This window comes from Macrosteles quadrilineatus, unplaced genomic scaffold (genome assembly GCF_028750875.1).
Source record: "Macrosteles quadrilineatus isolate MER2022 unplaced genomic scaffold, UCM_ALF_1.0 Scaffold_3__2_contigs__length_128488019, whole genome shotgun sequence".
In the NCBI taxonomy this organism is placed as follows: domain Eukaryota; kingdom Metazoa; phylum Arthropoda; class Insecta; order Hemiptera; family Cicadellidae; genus Macrosteles; species Macrosteles quadrilineatus.
The window spans coordinates 31,834,110-31,855,744 of NW_026542596.1; the positions used below are offsets into that span (position 1 = coordinate 31,834,110).

Consider the following 21,635-nt stretch of genomic DNA (forward strand, 5'->3'; position numbering starts at 1 on the left):
CTGATCAGTGGTCATCATCCGGATTTCTTTCCTTTGTACTGTGTTTAGGTCGTGGCTTGATTTTAACATATGCTATGATTCTTTGTTTTGTTTACATTTACGTCATTATTTTGTAACCATCATGGGCAACCCATAAAGCCAATGTTAAAATTAAAAAATAGTTATTTTTAAATTATATAGGCCCTAGGCTTTATCAAAAATTCAAATTGGTTACGTCTAAACCTTACAAACATTTGTCAAAAAAACCTTGGTAAGTTTGGCTAAAATATGTTCAGCCGTTATTGATTTAAAGTGTTAGAAATATTGTGAAGTCAATCCCAAAGAGCTACGCTTCACTCAGCTCAATTATAATTTCAAAAGTACTTATTTTGTCGGTACACCATAACTTCCTTAATATTTCACAAATTTTCATAAACTAGGGGTCATTTTAAAGCTTTTTTACCCACTACGCTAGGAAAGTATGCAAGTCACTAATTTTTCAGTAGACTAAGCGAATTTCCATTTACCTGGATGGATTTCTACTAAAATTGTAATAATCTATGTCTAATCTATGCCTCCCTTCTTTCATATACAGTTTAACTAACATATGTTTTATAGATTATTATGGTTTTTGTAAACAGTCCAAAAAAATACACATCTTTGGTCAAGTCTATCATTTTTGTCTTGTCTGTCTATAATATTTTTAACATTGGTGCCGAAACCCGACTTATAAATTATGTCAAGAAATATGTCAATCCGAAAGTCAGGGAGAGAGAAACACCCTCCAAATAGATATTCCCCAGAAAATGTAAATGACAAGAATGAGGAACCCATAGAAAGAGATAGTCAACCTCCAAAACCCCCTTCTAAGTCAAAAACCAAATCTTCAACTTCCAGCAAGCGCCGGTTAGTTCAACTGCAACTAGAAGAAATAGAAGAAATAAACAGGCTTGAGAAAATACATGAAGAAAGGGAGTTGCAACGGCTGAAAGAATTTGAAGAAAAGGAGATGGAGCGACAGAGACAAGATATGGAGCGTCAAATGCAGGAACAACAAAGGCAAAGAGAGGAGAGGGAAATGGAACGACAACGTCAAGCTGAAGCAAGAGAACTAGAACGACAGAAGCGTCTGCTGAGAGTAAGGACCGAACTTGAGTCTGCTTCGGTCTTGGGAAGTAGTCAGTCCGCCTCAGTCTTGGGCAGTCGTCATTTGGAATTGGAAGATAATGAAGACCCTGACAAGGTAAGCTTCAATATTGCTACTGTTGAGGAGGACTCTAATGTCAAAGTCAATAGGTGGCTGAATGAGGAACCGTCAGTTCCTTTGACATCATCAGCCATCGTGTCTACGGCTATTGATAAACTAGCAGACTCCTTTTCAAAAGCTATCAATTTATCTAACTCCAACCAACCTGTCTCTTGCCGACAGCGTCTTCCATCCTTCAGCGGGAAACCAGACGAATGGCCCATGTTCTATTCCTGTTACAATAAGACTAAACACCTTTTTAATGACGATGAAAACCTTGACAGAATAAGAAATTGTCTGGAGGGAGATGCCTTTAAAATGGTAAAACCTCTATTTATATCAGGTAAAAATTTGAGTACAGTAATGAAAACTTTACAAATGCGTTTTGGACGTCCAGAGTTTATAGTCGAGTCAATGTTGAAGAAGGCGCGCATGCTCCAACCAGTCAAGGAGGATGACGCTGTCAGCCTTATTGAGTTTTCAACAACTCTTTTAAACCTGACCTCTACCGCAGAGTCGTTGGATTTGGAAATGTACCTAATAAATCCTCTCTTGTTGAATGAACTTTTAAGTAAGCTCCCCTATACCCTGAAGTACAGGTGGGCTGAACATGTAAATAGCATGCATTTAGAAAAACCTACTGACCTGAAAGTATTCTGTAACTGGCTTGAAAATCAGTGTTCCATTATGAGTATTTATTTTCGTCCACCCGAGGAGACAACGCGGAAGAGAAGTGACCCTAAACCAGTTTTTACTAATTCGCCCAATGAAAACGTTTGCATGTTTTGCTCGGAGAGTCATGAAACCGATAAATGTAAGCTTTTTAGAAAAGCAGAAGTCTCGCAGCGGTGGAAGATGATAATTGAGAAAAAACTGTGTTTCTTTTGCTTCCGTCGTCACCACATCAAATTTTGCAATTTAAAGAAACCTTGTGGAATCAATGGGTGCAAACTATCCCACCATCGCCTTCTGCATACTGACAGTGCCACTAAAAATGCCCAAGAGATCAGCTGGGACAGAGTACAGAACACTTTCAGGCAGGAAGGTAAATCAAAAGAAGAATTTATAAGCAATCACTCGGTAAATAACCGCGTTTTACTAAGAGTATGTCCAGTGACATTATATGGTCCAAGCTGTCAGATCGACACATATGCACTTTTAGATGACGGTTCAACCATATCTCTACTAGATTCAACTACAGCCAATAAATTAGGCGTCAGTGGTAGCATTGAACCCCTTACCACTTGTTGGTCAAATGCAACTAAACATTTTGACCCAACGTCCAGACGAGTTGAACTTAAAATAAAAGGGCTCTATGAAGACGAAGTTTTCACATTGACTAATGTAAGAACTCAATTTCCCTTAGATTTACCCCAACAGTCGATCGATTCAGTAAAGCTTCGTGAGACATGGTCTCATTTAAATTCAATCGACCAACCTCTACCAACATCTCATGCCAAACCTACCATCTTGATTGGTCAAGATAATTGCAACCTAATATTGACAAGGAAAGTTGTGGAAGGACCTCCTAACTCGCCAGTTTTATCCTGGAGTTACTTAGGCTGGTCGTTGCATGGAAAATGTCCAGGATACAGTGGAGGACGTATCGATGACAACTTTGCTCTGACATGTTTTAAATATGATAAATTGTACAAAACAGCAGAGGAATCATTTGAGATTGACAACTACGGTGCAGAAAACATCTCCCAAGAGGAAAGGACTCAAAACAAAGATATGAAAATCAAAAAAGCACATTTAAACAGGGATCCAATAAAAGAAAAAGCGTTAGAGAAGGAATGCCAACCCCTGGAGGCTAAGAATATGATTCAAGACTCTGAGAAACATTCTGACATTCTCACCAGTGTCCAGACAGTCCGAGTGGTTGGAGAGAAAACGGAAGAGCCTGATAAAGAAAATGAGATAGGTCTAGTTGACGATGAGCTGATAGAAAATTCCAAAGTACTTGAAGTCTTGAAGGAAGCCATGCTGGAATCCAGTGTCAAAATCAAGAAAAAGATCTTTGCGGTAACTGGCAAAAGGAAGAATGTGAAAACAGAAGACAAAAAACTTAAAGCCAAACCTCTATGGGAAATGAAGAAAACGGAGAACGATTCAGAGTTGAAAATTTGTGGTGGATGTGATGTGCAGTTTGACAATACCTCCTTCTACAGACACAAGAAGAAACGTGTGTGCTGGAAGGAGCACAAGAATAACGATGACAATCAAACAAACAAGTGTGCTCAGTGTGGCTGCAAGTTCCCATGTCTGATGGCCTTGTTTAAACACAACTGTAGTCGCTCACAGGAACCTACGATGCCACAATGGTGTCTTGAAGAGCAGATGGCGGAGGTGCTAAGAGACAGCGTGGAGGACAATTCCAACTTGTCACCTATGAAAATATCCAGAGACGAGTCTGTGAGGAGAATGTCACTAGTAGACGATTCAGTCAGCCTAGTCAGTGACGAGAGCTTTGACATCTCACAGTACCACAACAAGTCCAGCAGTGATAACCAGAGGAATAAGAAATATTCTGAAATATTCAAAGAAATCAAACATCAAAGAAGAAAACGTATGCTCAAAGTGAAAATCACTAAAGAACTGGTGAGTGCCAAAGTTAGGCTTCGCAAGCCTCGGCCAAAAATTACTATTGCTCCAAAGAAAAAACTAATGAAAAGGAAAAAGAAACTAATTTTTGAATGGTTAGTTCTTGGGGGGGAGAGAATGTAATAAGCTATGTCTAATCTATGCCTGCCTTCTTTCATATACAGTTTAACTAACATATGTTTTATTGATTATTATGGTTTTTGTAAACAGTCCAAAAAAATACACATCTTTGGTCAAGTCTATCATTTTTGTCTTGTCTGTCTATAATATTTTTAACAAAAATATTCCCTAAAAATTGTCAGATTTATTTCCTATTCAATTAACATTAATTTTAGTGAGTAATTAGGTTTGCTGCTACAGGGAAGATATTGAGATGTGTTTTTTTTTTTATGACAATGTCAATAGCTTAGTATTAAATAAAGAAAATTTCAAAATTCGGTTTAGATATATCCATAAACAAGCAAACTACGACAGTTTATTTATTTTCCATAAGAATAACATGGGAATTTAAATTTAAAACTTTTTAAATTATCTCCGTAACTGGTTGGCATATAACAACGCTTCACTATGCAAAATTATTTCTTTTTTTAAGCTCTACAAAATTGATTTTAGAGAAATTAATTATCAAAAATTGTGTTTTTAGGGGTGTTTAGGTGTGTTTTTGGCCTCTGGGGACCTTAAAACAAATCGGTCCCGGGTCTAGGTCTTACCATGATATCTGCGGTAATAGCTTATTCCCTATACCCCATGGGAAATTCGCTAAAACAAACGAATACTAATTTCTCAAATCTAAGTGTTTTGTTCATGACGACAAACTTAGTCTGTGATTTCTAAGATAAATAACCCCGGAGATGAAATTAGGTTATTCAATTTAAAGAAGTCTAAACAAGAACAACTCAAAAGTAAGTACCGCATGGATTCTTTAACTTTTATATTTCTTTATTTACGACATAGTCTTCATTTGACATATGTACCAACCATTCTACGTATAATTAAGAATTCCATCTTCAAACATTACCTATCGATTTTCTTTACTACAGCTTTCAATAAATGATCATGTTGTGTCAGATTTACTACCGACAGGAAACGGTTTACATCAGTTTGGATTCGGTTCCGAGGGACGTAGAACGCTCTGTTATGTCCAGAGTTTTATTTCAAGTCATTGAGCCCGGTTCGTCACCTCATAAACCCACGCTAAATAGAACTCTAAGCAGAGTCCACGCAATAGTTCGTAATCCTTTCAAACTGACTAAGGAGAAGGTATTTCCCGTAAAGGTTATCTTTTCCATGGCTTTAAATAGGGCATATGGACAGAGGCTAACGAAGGAAGGTTTGTACGCGGCGGAGCACGTAATTTTACACATTGAGTTATTTGTGGCTTTATCAAGGGTTCGCTTTTTCATTGAAAACTATATCTGTGTAAAAAGCAAGTTTCAAAGACAAATCGTATATGGCAATATTATTACTTTAAACACAGTGTTCAAAGAGGTCCTGTAAACATGTAAAATTGTTATACATAAACTAAACATTATGTTTTGAAAAAAGTTAATTGTATAAAAAGTAAACCCACATCTATTCCTGAAGTATATTTTTATTTATACTTTACGCCTACACTCAAATCAACGATTCACTTACAGGCAGTTTTAACTGTATGTTGTGTACTTAAATAAGTGGGATTTGAGAAGGATTCAGTGTGAATGCTTCGCACGGGTCAGCTAGTCTTTTCAAAATTGAGATTTTTTTAGTAATAGAGGATAGTAGATATAATAGGTACTAAGATTAAGATTATAATAGATAAGTAAGGGTTTAGAAAGAAGTCTTGAATTGACTAAAAAATTTAATTGTGCTACAATTTAATTAATTATACTTACAATGATATAAAATTGTACAAAACTTTGTTCGGTAAAAACCAAATCATTGAGTAGCTTACAAACGATATCATATAGAAAATAAAAATATACAAGTTACACACAAAGACATTTTGGAATCCGTAGAGTCTACATTGTTCACTATTTAGTTTGCATACATATTATTTTTTATTGATTTTAGTACAAGTGATTTTGTGTACATGTTCCATGTTTTTGTTCAATTGTATCTAGTTAAAAGCAAATAAATCTAGTTCATTAGAGAAACAATGCTGAAAGATATTTGGGTGAGAAATGCTTAACTAAAAAAAAGATTCAATAGAATATACAGACATGCAAATAACTCTATACGTTAAAAACGTTATTAAAATAAACTTAATGTGAAATAAAAAACATATAAATATCATATACACAACAAATATGTTAAAATATTATTAAAACAATATTACAACATTTAAAACACATATAATTGGACGGAGTTAAATTACTAAAATATAATCATAAAATATTAAAATTGAACTTATAAAACATTATATCACTTAAAGAACTCTATAAAATACATAAACAGGAATTGTATCACAAAAGTGTGCTATGAATACTGTTATCAGTTTTCAGATTAAAATAATATTTTTGTAAATGTTGAAAATCCAAATGGAAAGTTACAATGACAAGTTTAACTCCATAACCTTAAAATGAATCAAACTACACAAGTTTAAAATAAATGCCTATACATACATGTATGTCTACTTCAAAATTTACAACAGATGTAGATCTGTGGTTTATTGGCCAAATTAAAGTATTTACAACTAGGCTTTACAGAATTACAGACACTACATATCTTGCTATAGAATTATATGTAAAAAAACCATTAGAAAGATTGTTAACAAAGTTAATCCAAACTATATGTCAAAGGAAATGTTTTGTAACCTTCAATTATTTGGAATTTTTCTTAACTGTTTTGCTTTTAAATTACTACTACCAAGGAATGCAACAACTGCTATTTAAACAGACACTTAAAATGTAAAATAGTTACACTAAATACGGAAATGTTCACATTTGTTGGGTATTTGTTCAAGATAAATTACAACCACTAACAAGAAATGCAATGTAAAAATACGCAACATAACTAACTCTGTGCGTTTGGAAATATGCAATTTCAAGCAACAAAATCATCATACGCAAAACTTAACCAACGCGAAGTACGAAACCAAGCTTTATAGCAAAGCTTATTTAACAGTGGACGGGTCATAAACAATTTTAAAACATAAAAGGATAGAATATAAAACTATTAAAACACAAAGTACAAAATAACAGACATGTTTAGATATTATTGGGATTGGAAATACGAATATGACTGTGTAGTTGAAGATGAGATTTGTAAGGCACTATGCTAGGTAGCTCCCCCCTCCACAGCGACTGTCGTCTGCGTCTAGCGGCCTAGCAACCACAAGAGTAGAGCAGCGGTCACCAGACCTAGACTCGAGCTCAGACTAGAGGCTCCCGCCAGTCTACACTTGAACATATCGTATCTGCAACGAACAACCAGAGCTTTAGAAAATATGACACCGTATACTTTTTAAAATAGATGTACAGTATGTTATTGATTGACAAAATATGAATTGGAGTCACTGCGAAGGAAAATAAACTTGCAAGAAAACATCAAGATCAGATTGCTCAATTCAATTAAAATATTCTTTATTTATACATTTGTACAATGGTACAACAAATAGCGTCAAAGTTAGAAATAGTAATGACAATAATCCTATATATAAAAACAGTTATACTAATTTTGTCTAAATAAAAGTAAATTAGTTAATGCATGATTGGTTATGTAAATTAATTTTTCAATCAATTGGTTTGATGTTTTACTCATGAACAATCAATCTAAACTCTGTGGTTTTCGAAAAAATCTGTTAGTGAATGTGGAGCTAATTTTACAAAATATTCCATTAAGTTATTCTCACATTTACTTATGTTTTGTTCACCAAGAAATTATCTTGGTAGATGAAACAAAAATTTAGTTCCCACATATTGATTTTTCTTTTTGAAAATTTCTAAATTGTGCGGTTCTAGCGGTCTATTTAATCTGGTGTTGTACATGTGAATGCTGTTTACAAATTTTTGATTTTCTAGATGCTTTACATACATTACAGTTTCTACAATGTAGAGAACATAAACAGTTAGGATGTTTGTGGAAATAAATAAATGTTTAACAGATTTACCCCTTTTAAACTTATACATAATTCTTAACGCGTTTTTTTTGTTTCCGCAATATTTTTTCTAAAATTTTCTGAGTTGTTGCTCCCTCCGTAAATGTTTATTCCGTAGGACAGGTGAGAATTAATTAAATAATAACAAAATGTTTTTAATGTTTCTAACTAACAAACTCAAGACAGACAAACCTGTTGACATTTTGTCTGAGTAACATAACGTTGCCCAGCTCAGATTAGCGTCAATGAAAAGTCCTAGAAATTTTGTAACTTCTACAAAAATGGTCTAATTGTTTGTCATCTAAATAGATTTCTGGTTTCAGTTTGACCCTTGCTTGTTTCGTACAAAAAAGATATGAAAGTGGATTTACTTGAATTAAGAAGACGGTTTACCATCAAGGAAATTTTGTATAATTGGGAGACTAATAAATGATGCAATTTCAATACTCTCCTTGGAATCCCCTGTCACGACAGTGATATTAGAGCCATCGGCATATAAACATAAGTTACTGTTTACGGGTTGTAAGTCAGGTAGCCCTTTTATGTAACACAGAAACAATAAAGGTCCTAAAATTGACCCCTGTGGTATTCCGTGTTTAATTTTTAAATTTTGAGAGTTAAACTTCCGTATATAGTCATAGTGATTTTTTTGCTATTACTAGGCTACAACGTAAAACAGCATAGCCTCCTCTAATACAAGGCCGCATCGAGAAAAGTGGCAACGCCGCAGTCCCGGCCTACCGAACAGCTGATGCACTAATTAAAGGAGCTTCTCCCCAACGTTTGTGTAAGCAATGTTTATGTTTACACGTCTGTTATCGTCATGGCAATACACCGACCGATGCGACGTTGCCAAATGCCAACACCGGCTTATTTACTCTAACAAAAATAACTATAGCATAGCATTTAGATTTTCTTTGCATTTGCATTGACAAAGGCATTGTTAAAGCCGGAATTCAGTGGACATATAATCCTACATGCTCACTGCTCATAGATAAACCACATATAATAATTAAATATTTAACTGTGTGCACCATTACGTTGTCACCTTAAATTAATTGTGAACAGTATCATAGAGTGCAGAGTATTTGAATAATTAATAAACATAGACGCGACATTAATCATTAATAAACATTACCGTGTCCATGTTGAAATTTCAGACGTCCACAAGCTATGTCTTATAGAGTTCATTTAAATAACTTTCTTCTTCTTCCAATGTAAAGTCGCGCTTCTATGAAAATGGTGAGGGCGATATGATATTGCAACTAATGGCAAACATTTTTAGCAGATACTTTGTTTAAAACTGCAGTCGTCAAATAGAAGGATGCAGTATAAATATCCACGCATACGAAAAAAACCTGATGCTAAAAGTAACAACTTAATCTGTGACTCCGCAGCTCGTATAGTCTGTTGTTTTTTTACGATACTTATGTAACAGAAAAAGTTGCCCCTATTTTATTTCCTATTCAACATTAGGCTATATACTTGATACTTGAAACCAATAAGAATACACGTTATACGCGCAAGAAGGTATTTTAAGATTCTACATTAAAACATTACAAGCTGCTATACCCGCGCTTTGCAACGGGAGGAAATTGTGACCTAAGCAGCCATGACAGTGTTCAAGTGGAGCTGACGTGTGTTTACAAATACAGCAACTCTATGATTTAATTTTTAAAGATAATATAAGAATTGAAAAGGCAAATGAAACTGTGATCAATACTCTACTTATACTACCCTTCTTTAACCAACACAACCCGCTTACTAAACAATGCACATTTTTTCCTTAATATAAACACATAATCTTTTTCGAGTAAATAAACAAACTCCAGTTAATTGCATTGACCAGCTGTTTCATTAAATAAATTAAATTAAATCATTCCAACTTTGGAAGCATAACAGACGTAGGGCCTAGCCCTTTGGAAATAGGCTGTGGGGCAGAGCCCATACGACATTTGTTCATACTGTACCAATAATTTTCGGCAAATATACACACTCTAAGCTCCATTTTGATGTGCCATATGCCTATATTTTTATTTGTTAAATGGCCTTAACAGTTTACATAAAATTTGATTGTATCACTAATAGATTTTTCAAGGTTAAACTATGACGAATTAAAGAACGATAAAATATTGTTTTGACTTTTACTTAATGTTTGGGCAAAAAACACGACCTTGAACAAAAACTGAACTGGAAGTAAATCGATCGACGAACCATCTGAGTTGAAGCAAAAAACACGTTCAGAAGGGCGACGACGTCTATTGAAGTCACCCCAAGTCATTCTGGTTTCAACTCATAATGCGTAAGTAAAACATTCTTTAAATTGATGACCAAGCGCCTGCCCCGCATTCGCTTAACATTTTTGAAACCACTTTTATTTTAGCGTAAAAATATAACTTAACCGCGATGCAGGTTTCGTCGATATTCGGAAATGGATAAGTAGTGGCAGTGATAACAAGAACAAGTAAGACGTATACCCAATGGACGTACTAAACATATCACATTCCGATTAAAACTTTGTGACGAGAACAAGCAAATATTTCTTTAGATACTTTATCAACAAATCTTGTTCTAGAAGTAGAAAAGTCAACTACTCTAATCATGGGTCTTAATTTTAACTTTGTTATCCCAACCAGTACTTACTGACAAATAATACTGTACTCTTGTTTTCGTAATGATACTTTGTGTTGTGGATACACAATAAATTTAAATAAGTTTGGTATTATTAGGGTTGAGGTATTTAATACGTTTTTCACATAGTCTAATCGTTGAAATTCCAATTCCAATGGATTGTATAAAGGCATACAATAAAAATTCACCCTCTATCAAAAATTTCAATCATCGACTTTTGGATCCAAAAATAAGATCCACAACACTCGGAGCTATCCAGTTTTGAAAACATTTCGTTCTTTTATAGTCTATGCAAAATGTGAAATTTCAAAGGTTACGACACGGTATATAATAACGCAAACTACATAAACAATCTTTAAGAAGAAAATCTCTCGACATGAACGTGTCGAAAAATATAGCCTAAAGTAAACTGATAATCTTACGCTAACCCTCTTTCGTGATAAAATACGTTCTTTATGAAATGCTCCGGGTAAAACCAACTCCAACTCGAATGTGGAAAGTGAAACTGGGACATTATATTTCAATTTACCGTTAAACATTCAATTCAACTTGGACTGTGCACTGACCAACACAACTATTCCAACCAGTATTTCCACAAAACACCACTCTTGACTTTCATCTTACAGTGCATGATTGCCTCTAGGTTATGTGTAAGACTAGCGTAGTTACATCTACAACATGAAATCGGGCATGTTTGAACAGTATTTATGATGCAATTTTAACAAGGTTTGTTCAGTAGGACCATAGACAATAGAGTAAATAGGACGTAGTGTGTGTGTGTGAGTGTAGATGATTTAGCCTATAATTGCCGCTAGATTAGGTTAAGACGAAAAAAACCTAGTTAAATTTACAACCCGAAATCGGCCATATTTTAACAGTATTTATGATGCAATTTTAAAGAGTTTTTTCAGTGGGACTTGTGAGCATGTTGTGTAGATAACCTATAATTTCCACTAGATTATGTATAAGAGGGTAAAAACGTAGTCAAATTTACAACACAGAATCTGACATATTTGAATAGTATTTATGATGCGATTTTAACGACGTTTGTTCGGTAGGACTAGTGCGCGTGTTATGTAGGTAATTTATAATTATTGCCCGAGATTACGTAAATTAAATGAAAATACTTTTTTATTGAGGCGAACATTAGGACCACATGGTCCTTTCTTACAGTTAACCTCTTATGTACTAAATATAAACTAAACAATACTACAGTTAATCTCTCATGTACTAAATATAAACCAAACAATACGTTTTCATAACAATTTTTAAACTATAAACACAATACTGTAATAAGTAAAAACTTGAGTGACAAACCTTGGTCCCTATCATACGCATACACATACACAATCACTCTTTGCCACACCTAGGCCAAACTGGCCAAACGCACGCCAGATTAGGTCATGGTTTTTTTTACCGAATAAGACGGAAAAAAACGTAGTTTAAGTTACAACACGAAATCAGCCTAGAACAGTAATTATGCAATTTTTACGAGGTTTGTTCAGTACGACTAGTGCACAAGCGTGTTGTGTAGGCTGTAGATGATTTATAATTGCCCCTAGATTACGTCTAAGACCGTAAAGAGCGTACAGTACTTACATTTACAACACGAAATCGGCCATATTTGATCAGTATTTATAATGCGATTTTAACGACGTTTGTTCAGTAGGACTAGTGAGCGTGTTTTTCCAATGAGACGTCAATGGATAAAAATCGGTTAAGAAATGGCGGAGAAGTTCAACCGACAAAGTTTCATCATAGACTAACCAACACATGTTTTATCTATGGTTTCATGTAGCGTATTAATTATATAGATTGTAATGATTCGAACTAATCAGCTGTTTACCAATTTAATTGTTAATGATTGATGCAGTATTGCAGTAAGTGATTGGAACAAAGAGTCGTTGCACCATACTGTCAGTGGCAATGAGAGGTTATAAAAGAAAACATAACCTATCTTAGAAGTTATGAGTAGTGATTGTTAGTAATTTAAAAACTGTCGTAGGTAAAGTAGTGTACGCAACTCGCGTGAATAGTCTTAACGAGATCGTTGCGTAAACTACTATAAATCTGCAACACGATATCGGCTTTATTTGAACACAATTTTACATGTGATTTTACCGCGGTTTGTTCAGCAGTAGTGAGTGAGTGAGCAGTGAGCAGTGAGCACGTTGTGTGGATGGGTGATGTGTGATGGAAGGGAGATATGACGGGGTGAGTTGTTAGATGAAGGGTGACGACGAGATGACAGTTACTGTGGGAACATAACCTGGCCTCCCCCTCACCCTCGCCACCGACACGCCGATTATTAATGTCAGAATACATTAGAGCCGCGGCCGACGTGTCAAAACTACACGGACCGTTAGTTCACCGCAACATCGCACCGACCCCTCGCCTCCGCAATCTCTGATAAACAGATCAGCAACTGTAGCGTGGAAACCACACCAAAGGACCCGTTACACATTAAAACATACATTGAACTCTTGACAATCTTGTGTAATAGAATAATGTGGAGAATGGTCAAAAAGTAGACTCCAAAGGTAATTTTTACTTATGTACTACAAAGTGCCTTACAATAATCTAATCTTATAATCATTTTCCAAGATGAATAAGTTAAACCAGAATAGCAGCGACATTGTAATAGCCACGTCCACGATGACGTCAAAACATGTACGGTAATCAACTCCCGAGATCGCTAGAAACCCATTGAAGATATCTTGCAGCATAAACATCATTGTTAGACTCCTGCGATCGCAACAACACCTTTGAGCATCTCTCGTCGTCATGTCATAGCGGTGTGTCTCCAGTGATCGCAAAGCAACACCTTTGAGCATTTCTTGTCGTTACGCCCTCGCCGTGAGTCCCCCGTGATCGTAACAACACCGTTGAGCTTCCCTTTTCGTCACGCCAACGCGGTGATTTTCCCGTGATCGAAACACCTTTGAGCATCCCTTGTCAACACACTAACGCCGTCAGTCTCCCGTGATCGCAACAGCAACTTTGAGCATCTCTTGTCGTCACTCCATCGCCGTGAGTCTCCCGTGATCGCAACAACAACTTTGAGCATCTCTTGTCGTCACTCCATCGCCGTGAGTCTCCCGTGATCGCAACAACACCTTCGAGCAACTCTTGTCGTCACGCCAACGCTGTCAGTCTCCCGTGAACGCAACAACACCTTTGAGCATCTCTTGTTGTCACGCCATTGATGTGAGTCACCGCGTTGGTGTGATCAAAAGAGATGCTAAAGGTGTTGTTGCGATCACGGGGGACTCACAGCGATGGCGTAACGACAATAGTATTGCTCAAATGTGTTGTTGCTATCACGGGAGACTCACGGCGATGGGGTAATGACAAGAGATGCTCAAAGGTGTTGTTGCGATCACGGGGACTGCCGTCAATGGCGTGACGACAAGAGATGCTCAAAGGTGTTGTTGCGATCTCGGGGGACTCACGACGATGGCGTAACGACAAGAGATGCTCAAAGGTGTTGTTACGATCACGGGAGACTCACTGCGATGGGGTAATGACAAGAGATGCTCAAAGGTGTTGTTGCAATCTCGGGGGACTCACGACAATGGCGTAACGATAAGAAATGCTCAAAGGTGTTGTTGCGATCACAGAAGACTCACGGCGATGGGGTAATGACAAGAGATGCTCAAAGGTGTTGTCGCGATCACGGGGGACACACGTGAATGGCGTGACGACAAGAGATGCTTAAAGTTGTTGTTGTGATCACGGGAGACCGTCGGCGTTAGCGTGACAACAAGAGATGCTCAAAGGTGTTGTTGCGATCACGGAGAACACACGTCACTGGCGTGACGACAAGACATGCTCAAAGGTGTTGTCGCGATCACGGGGGACACACGTTAATGGCGTGATGACAAGAGATGCTCAAAGTTGTTGTTGTGATCACGGGAGACTGACGGCGTTAGCGTGACGAAAAGAGATGCTAAAGGTCTTGTTGCGATCACGGGGACTCCCGTCAATGGCGTGACAACAAGAGACGCTCAAAGGTGTTGTTGCGAGTACGGGGACTCACGGCGATGGCGTAACGACAAGAGTATTGCTCTAAGGTGTTGTTTTGCGATCACTGGATACTCATGGCAATGGCGTGACAACAAGAGATGCTCAAAGGTGTTCTTGCGATCACGGGTGAGTCACTGCGTTGGTGTGACGAAAGGAGATGCTAAATGTGTTGTTACGATCACGGGGGAATGGCGTAACGACAAGAGTATTGCTCTAAGGTGTTGCTTTGCGATCACTGGATACTCATGGCAATGGCGTGACAACAAGAGATGCTCAAAGGTGTTGCGATCTTGGGGGACTCACAACGATGGCGTAACAATAAGAGATGCTCAAAGTTGTTGTTGTGATCATGGGAGACTGAAGGCGTTAGCGTGACGACAAGAGATGCTCAAAGGTGTTGTTGCGATCACAGGAGACTCACGGCAATGGCTAACAGTTAGTGATGCTTAAAGGTGTTGTTGTGATCTCAGGGGACACACGTTAATGGCGTGACGACAAGAAATGCTCAAAGTTGTTGTGATCACGGGAGACTGACGGCGTTAGCGTGACGTAAAGAGTATTTCTCTAAGGGGTTGTTTTGTGGTCACTGGATACTCATGGCAATGTCGTGACAACAAGAGATGCTCAAAGGTGTTGTTGCGATCTCTGGGGACTCATGACGATGGTGTAACGATAAGAGATGCTCAAAGGTGTTGTTGCGATCACGGGAGACTCAGGGCGATGGGGATAAAATTTGGAATCATGTAAGGAATAGCCCTTTGTAAATCCGCTTGTGGGACAGAGCACTTAAGAAATTTGTCCATACTAATAGGCAGTGTTGGGGAAGCTACTTTTAAAATGTAGCTAGCTACAACTACTGCTACATTTCCTAAAAAGTAGCTTAGCTACAGCTACAGCTACAGTTCCGAAAAAGTAGCTAGCTACAACTACAGCTACAATGAAATGTAGCTACAGCTACAATTTTAGCTACTTTTCCAAAGACGTTACTTTTTATTTCACGCACATTAGGTAAATGTAAAATTAATTTCAACTTCATTTTTATTGAACAAACATTTAAACAAAAAATGTCACAAATGTAACTAACATTACTTGGAAAACAAATTATTCCTAGAGTGTATTTAATTTGTTGGCATTATAAACCAAACGTTACAACAACAGAAAAAAATAGTTGGGTGTCCCATCATATTAAGTACCTACTTATTTTTAAATAACTTATTGCATTATTTTTAAGCAACTTATGTAAATTTCATTAAGTTCAAAGGACACACAACCAAACTATATTTTAAAAGCTCATTTTATTTCTTAAATATAGATTCATTTATAGATGTCTTATATCAACAATTAAGACCAATAAAACTGTAAAACGATTATTTAAAAAATATTTTTTGTGTTACAGAGCCTAGCCTACTGAAATTGGAGTTTATTGCCTTTTTTTTCTTTTAATGTTAAAAACGACATTGCTATAACTTTTAAACATAGTGATAAGTTACTTGTTCTATGAATAACACTTTTCAATGTCAAGAAATCGTCCTTTATTGTCATTATGCATAGGGCAAATTGTGCTTCAACCTAGTTGGTACAGAAAACAGTATTCAGCAACTCATACTGAAATCAGCTTTTAATTTAAACATGTTGAAATTTGTAAAGTAACAAATTTGAAAATAACATGTAGGCCTACTTGGCTATGTAACAAGTTGGCTATAGTAGGCTTGTTCTTGCAAGGACTAAACAGATATATTCATAATAATTGAACTTGGAACTTGGCATTCTTCATAAACCATAGCATAGCCTAGGAATAGTCCTATACAAGAGCTGTTAGCAGGAGCAAACTATGCTATTTTTTTTCAATTTAAGTTTCATGTTATATGGGGATTTTTTCGTTACAATTATCATGTAGTCTAGGCATATCTTAAATCTCAAGTAATTTCCTCTCTGTTAATTTAGTAAAACTTTGAACAATCTTCGTAATCTAACCAAGGAAGGGCTTGTGATGATGAACCAATATCAACAGCTGAAGCAAAGGTTGATAGACCAGCTTTCTCATTATTTTAAGGTTTAGTGTTGGTTTTTGGTTTCCATTAAAACCCAAGTTGAAACACTATCGATGTAATAAAGAAACTAAATTGATTACTAATTTCCCTGTCAATTACTTGCAAGCAATAGTTTCTCTTGTCACCAGTAACGTTTAAACGTCGTCTGCATCTAGTGATTTTATTTTATCTGACAGTAATCATAGAGTAGTAAATTAAGGAAATTAGAGCCAAAAATGTGGATAACACTTATTTAATGGCCTCCATGTCCACACAACGTTGTAATAGGGAATGAAACGGCTGCAACCAGCTGTATAAAGCCAAGAAAGTAGGCCTAATTTTTTTTGAAAATCTCTGTTTGAAAGAGGTTGTTAGTTGCTTCACGTAAGGTTGAGGTTATGATAAAAAACACTATCTCAAACAATGTTAATGTAGCGAGAAAAGTAGCTAAAATTCCGCTACAACTACTTTAAAAATGTAGCTAGCTACAGCTAAAGCTACAAAATCTTAAAAGTAGCGTAGCTACAGCTAACGCTACAAAAAAAGTAGCGCGCTACTTCCCAACACTGCTAATAGGCTACTTTTTTGCAAATCTACATACACACTCTAAGCTTTATTTTGATGAGACATATGCCTTTATTTTTATTTGATTTAAGACCTTTAACAGTGATCACAAATTTGACTAACATTTTAATAATATAACACATGTAGATTAACTTTTATACTACAATCCATTTGAATTACTTAAAATCGGAAAAATGTCCTCGGTCATGACAAAATTGTGGAAATCTTCTTCGATGGCGAAGACACAATTCTAGTCACTCTGCGGTTGCAGATAAGTTTTGAACATCCTCTCCAGGGGGGGGGGGGGTATGTTCAAGGTTTCCTGAGATTGTGATTATCTACCGCAATAGTAGAGACATCATCCTTTCAGATTCTAGATTCAGAAACTACGAAAAACCTTTTTTGTACTAGCCTAGTCGGTTTTTATTTGGAAAAGGTGCACAATAATTTCTTAAATAACATAAATTAAAATGTATCACAAATTTTTGATATTCTGAATATATTTGTGTTTTGACAACTGTATACATGCGAAAACACCTTTACAGTAAAAACACTTGAAATCTAATCATTTTTGTAAGATCAAAAGAAATACAAATTTCTTATGTGCATTTTAAAAGACTTGTTACATTTAGCCAAGGCCATTTAGGCTTTGTTTACTGCCCAAGGCACAGGTAAGGCCACATTCTTATTCAGTTGGCAGGTGCAGGTGACTGCAACAAGGAAAGTCTCAATTGCTTTGTTTTGCATAACCCTGTGGTGAGTAGGAAGCCGGGGCTGTAGGCTTGCCGCCAAAAAACTTGTTCACCCTTCAAGATGGGCTAGGGTTCAGAAAACATGAATGAGTACATTCACTGTCTCAAATTTCCTACCAACTTCCCTTAACCAACAAAGACCACATTGATAAAAAATGTGTTTCTAGTGCTTAAAATATTTACAAATTCTGGGCCATTTAAAAAGTACCTAATTAACAGGCATGTATGCATTGTACAAATTTAATTAGGTATGCAAATTAAGGTAGAGGTGTTTCTCCTATTAGCTTGTCAACAACCCTTATAATGGGTAAGCAGGGAGAGCTACTATATTTCAATGGGTAAAACCACAAAAATTGCAATGACTTTGATCCGTAATTTTTACACCATTTAAAGTTGTACCTCGCTGTTTAGAGCTAAAAGGGCCATCCATAACATAATAAATTGTTTATCAAAATCGTTTAAGCTATTTTTGTGAAATTTAAATTTTTCTGTGATTTCTTAGTTAAATTACCATTAAAAATAAAATGTCCATAACAATTTAAAAGACCTGGAAATACCATGGATTAGTATTCAAACTCCAAATTTAATGAAATTTAGACCACAGGTTTAGTCTGTAGCTCTATACTCATGCACACACACAGACATCACTTCGAAAACAACATTTTGGGTTCAGGGGGACCTAAAACGGATATATCCACCCAAATTTCAAGCTACAAAATTTTGGCAAAAACAATACTTTCTTCATATACCCTAGGGGGAGAATGTCAAAATCAACAATACTTAATTAACAATTCAAATTACACATATCTTAAGTATGACTAAGCTATGGGATGAGGGTGAAAAATAAAAACACACTTATGTATATATACTGATTAATGATAAAAATTAATAAACCTGATGAATCTTCAAATCTAAGCGCAAATTCTACTCAATATAATCTGTTTTAACAGTACCACCTATGGTTGGATTGCAAGGTTTTATTACAGAACACAAGTGGTATAAAAAAAAGATAAAATCCTAAATTTTTGTAAGTAAAATAAAATAAAATCGTCTAAACTTCAGTCCACATTTCTTGTCCTGGTGGATCCAATTTATTTATAAAATTTTAGTTTAAATAGAAAAATCAGTTTGGAATTACTAAGAAATTAAAATCCCAACCAAAACCAATAAATATCTTGGTTTATCATGATTCTCTGAAACTAGTAGTTAGTATAAAACATGAGGAACTTCAACCTTACTCAGTAAAAAATGCAACTGACAGCCTTTTCAATTGAAGGTTTAAGCTGGGAACGATGTTATCTTCAGATGCTTTGAAGGAAACATTATAATTTAGTAGGTAATGCAAAACTGTTGCTTGTTCATGGTTGGACTCTTTTCTATTTAGGTAAACTTACTATTTTTACTGTGATTATATTTTCATAGTTTATAAATCGTAAAAATCTTCCTACTTTGAATTTTTATGTTTGCCCTCTTATTTTTCAATAGGCTCCTGTGACATTTTGCTTCAAGAAACTTCCAGAAGCTATTTATATGGTTATGTTATGGTTAGTTTCAAGGAAATAAAAAAGACTCATGAAGTATATTTACTCTGAAGTGGAACAAATTTGCCAAGGCTGCAGACAAGCAATCAATGGCTGTTGCAGCTAAATGTGTATACATTTGTTTTGGAAATAACAAATTGAAAAAAAAAATCATTGAAATAAACCAGCAAAAAAAATAATAGTTTATATAAAATGTACCAGTACATGTAACATGTTGAAAAATTAACATTTTTGTCAAAAACTAAACAAACTAAAAAACAAAAAAATTAAAAATCCACCCAGGCAGAACTGGCTTGAAGAGTGAGAGTAATAAATCAAAAGGTCTGTCAGATGAGGGGAGGGGTGGGGACTGGGGACCGGTTTGGTGGTGGAAGGGTGAAATGTAGGGTAAGGGTAGAACTCACCTAGTCTCCCTATCTTGCACTATATTGGTGAACTCTGCCTCGACAAGTTGGCCGTCGTAATAAGTGATTTGATCTTCAAACGGATACTCATAGCCCTGCAGACACTCACACTTGTAGCCTCCGGTCCAGAAGCCCCGGCCTAGGATAGGCACACACTACAACAAACACATATGTCAACTCCACTGGCCGCCATAGTATTGAGGTACGTGCTTTGCTGGCTTAACTTTTACTTGCATGATCTAATTTTATAAGTTGCAATAACGCTTCTGCTCCGACAAGTGCGCCGAGTGAAGAAAGTGAACAAGTGGACAAAGTGATGTGTGAAGTGAAGTGATCAAACCTGGTGGATTACAGTGAAATTACGGCCGGAAACTGTTAGTTAAGTGTTAACTTTTAAAATACATTGTTAAAAATAATGGTGATTTGTAGAAATTACAAACTAAAATATTTTATAGGACTTTGAAAAGGGATAGAGTTCTGTTAGTTTACTTGTAAAAATTAGAGAAAAAGAGTAGGTTTAACAGATATATTAAGAAACACTAAAGAAGTCTTATATGAGAATGAAATAACAGTTTTATGCTATGTCACCCTTTACCATGTATCCAACAGTCCTTGGACCCTAATTTAATCAGATAAGCTAGCTGGACTCCATACCTTTAAAAAAACTCCGAAAGATTAAAAATACTGTTAATTTTTAAATAAAAAAAATGCAATTAAAACATTTTATAGTCTCTAGATGTAAAACAAGGCCATCTTAAGATAATGTTAGGGATTTAATACACTTACATAACTCACATAAAATATTTTAAAAGAAAAACCAACTTAAACTCACATAAGAAGTTTTGCGATCACACTTGTGTGTGTCTTTGAAAGCATTAGGCACATAATATTCATCTGTGCATTGGTTGATATCAAGCTGGGTCAGATCCATCCTAACTGCTACAACTCCCCTGAAAAAATACAAATTATAAAACACATAACATTAGTATTGTTGACAGTTATAATTCATTATTAATTATAAAAATTCAAGAATTGTATGTATGAGTTAATTACTCAGTAATTTAAAGTACAAAGTAAACCACAACCTTTTTAATGTGTCGTTAAAACGTGATAAAAAGTTAAAAATTAAATAAACAAAACAGTCCATTATAATAACCCTGAATTTTAAGCTATTCAAAATGTTTAAAGGCTTGTTAAACATTGTTGCATAGAAAATCAAACTATTTTTACAAGACTATTACAATTTTTTTAAATATTTTAAATTGGTGACAAGATCCGTAGTGAAGTAAACAAGTAAACAAGAAGTAACATAGTAAAACTTGCACAGCATATTTTGTTGTGAACAAACATACAAGCTAACTTTATTGGTTGGCTGGTTAAAAAATGTTAAAAATAAGGAAAACTGTAAGAGCTAGATAACAATTATATTTGAATTTACAATAACACAACACTTACTTAAATTCCAGTTTTACTTTCAAGCTGTCCCAGCCAAAAAATGGTGCAGCGTAGGTAATAAACCATTTTGGAACTTTTCCATAACAATCAAAGTACGGAGTCGTCCAATACCCGTGGTCTAAGTTGGCAGCTCTGAAAAGTAAAAAAACCTGTTTAATTTGTTTGGTAATAATTTGACACAAAGAACAATTTATTTATTTTTTCGTTACCCAACATTAACTATGTACAGGAATAGCTTGACAAAACAGAACAAAGATTTTTTCTAAAATATCACAACTTAAAAATATGCAGTCAGACTCAGTAACATGTGAAATTACTAGGACAAATG

General features: G+C 35.6%; 2 protein-coding genes across 2 annotated transcripts in view; one reads left to right on the forward strand and one right to left on the reverse strand.

Moving 5' to 3' along the window:
* The first annotated feature begins 727 nt into the window (after nt 1–727).
* On the forward strand, nt 728–3,952 carry LOC128989084 (uncharacterized). Its single transcript, XM_054410941.1, has one exon. The coding sequence runs from the start codon at nt 728–730 to the stop codon at nt 3,950–3,952; it is 3,225 nt and encodes a 1,074-aa protein (XP_054266916.1).
* Nucleotides 3,953–5,653: 1,701 nt separating this feature from the next.
* Nucleotides 5,654–21,635, reverse strand: part of LOC128988589 (uncharacterized) — a 31,880-nt gene continuing 15,898 nt past the window's right edge. Inside the window, exons 11-14 of the mRNA XM_054409997.1 lie at nt 21,308–21,439; nt 20,685–20,802; nt 19,853–20,007; nt 5,654–7,223 (exon numbers count right to left, since the gene is read on the reverse strand). Of these exons, the coding sequence (XP_054265972.1) occupies nt 7,124–7,223; nt 19,853–20,007; nt 20,685–20,802; nt 21,308–21,439 (505 nt within the window). The 3' untranslated portion in view covers nt 5,654–7,123. The remainder of the gene's footprint in view (nt 7,224–19,852; nt 20,008–20,684; nt 20,803–21,307; nt 21,440–21,635) is intronic.

Bases quoted from the DNA above. Each gene is read 5' to 3' on its own strand.
- LOC128989084 (XM_054410941.1), top strand. From the start codon at position 728: ATGTCAATCCGAAAGTCAGGGAGAGAGAAACACCCTCCAAATAGATAT.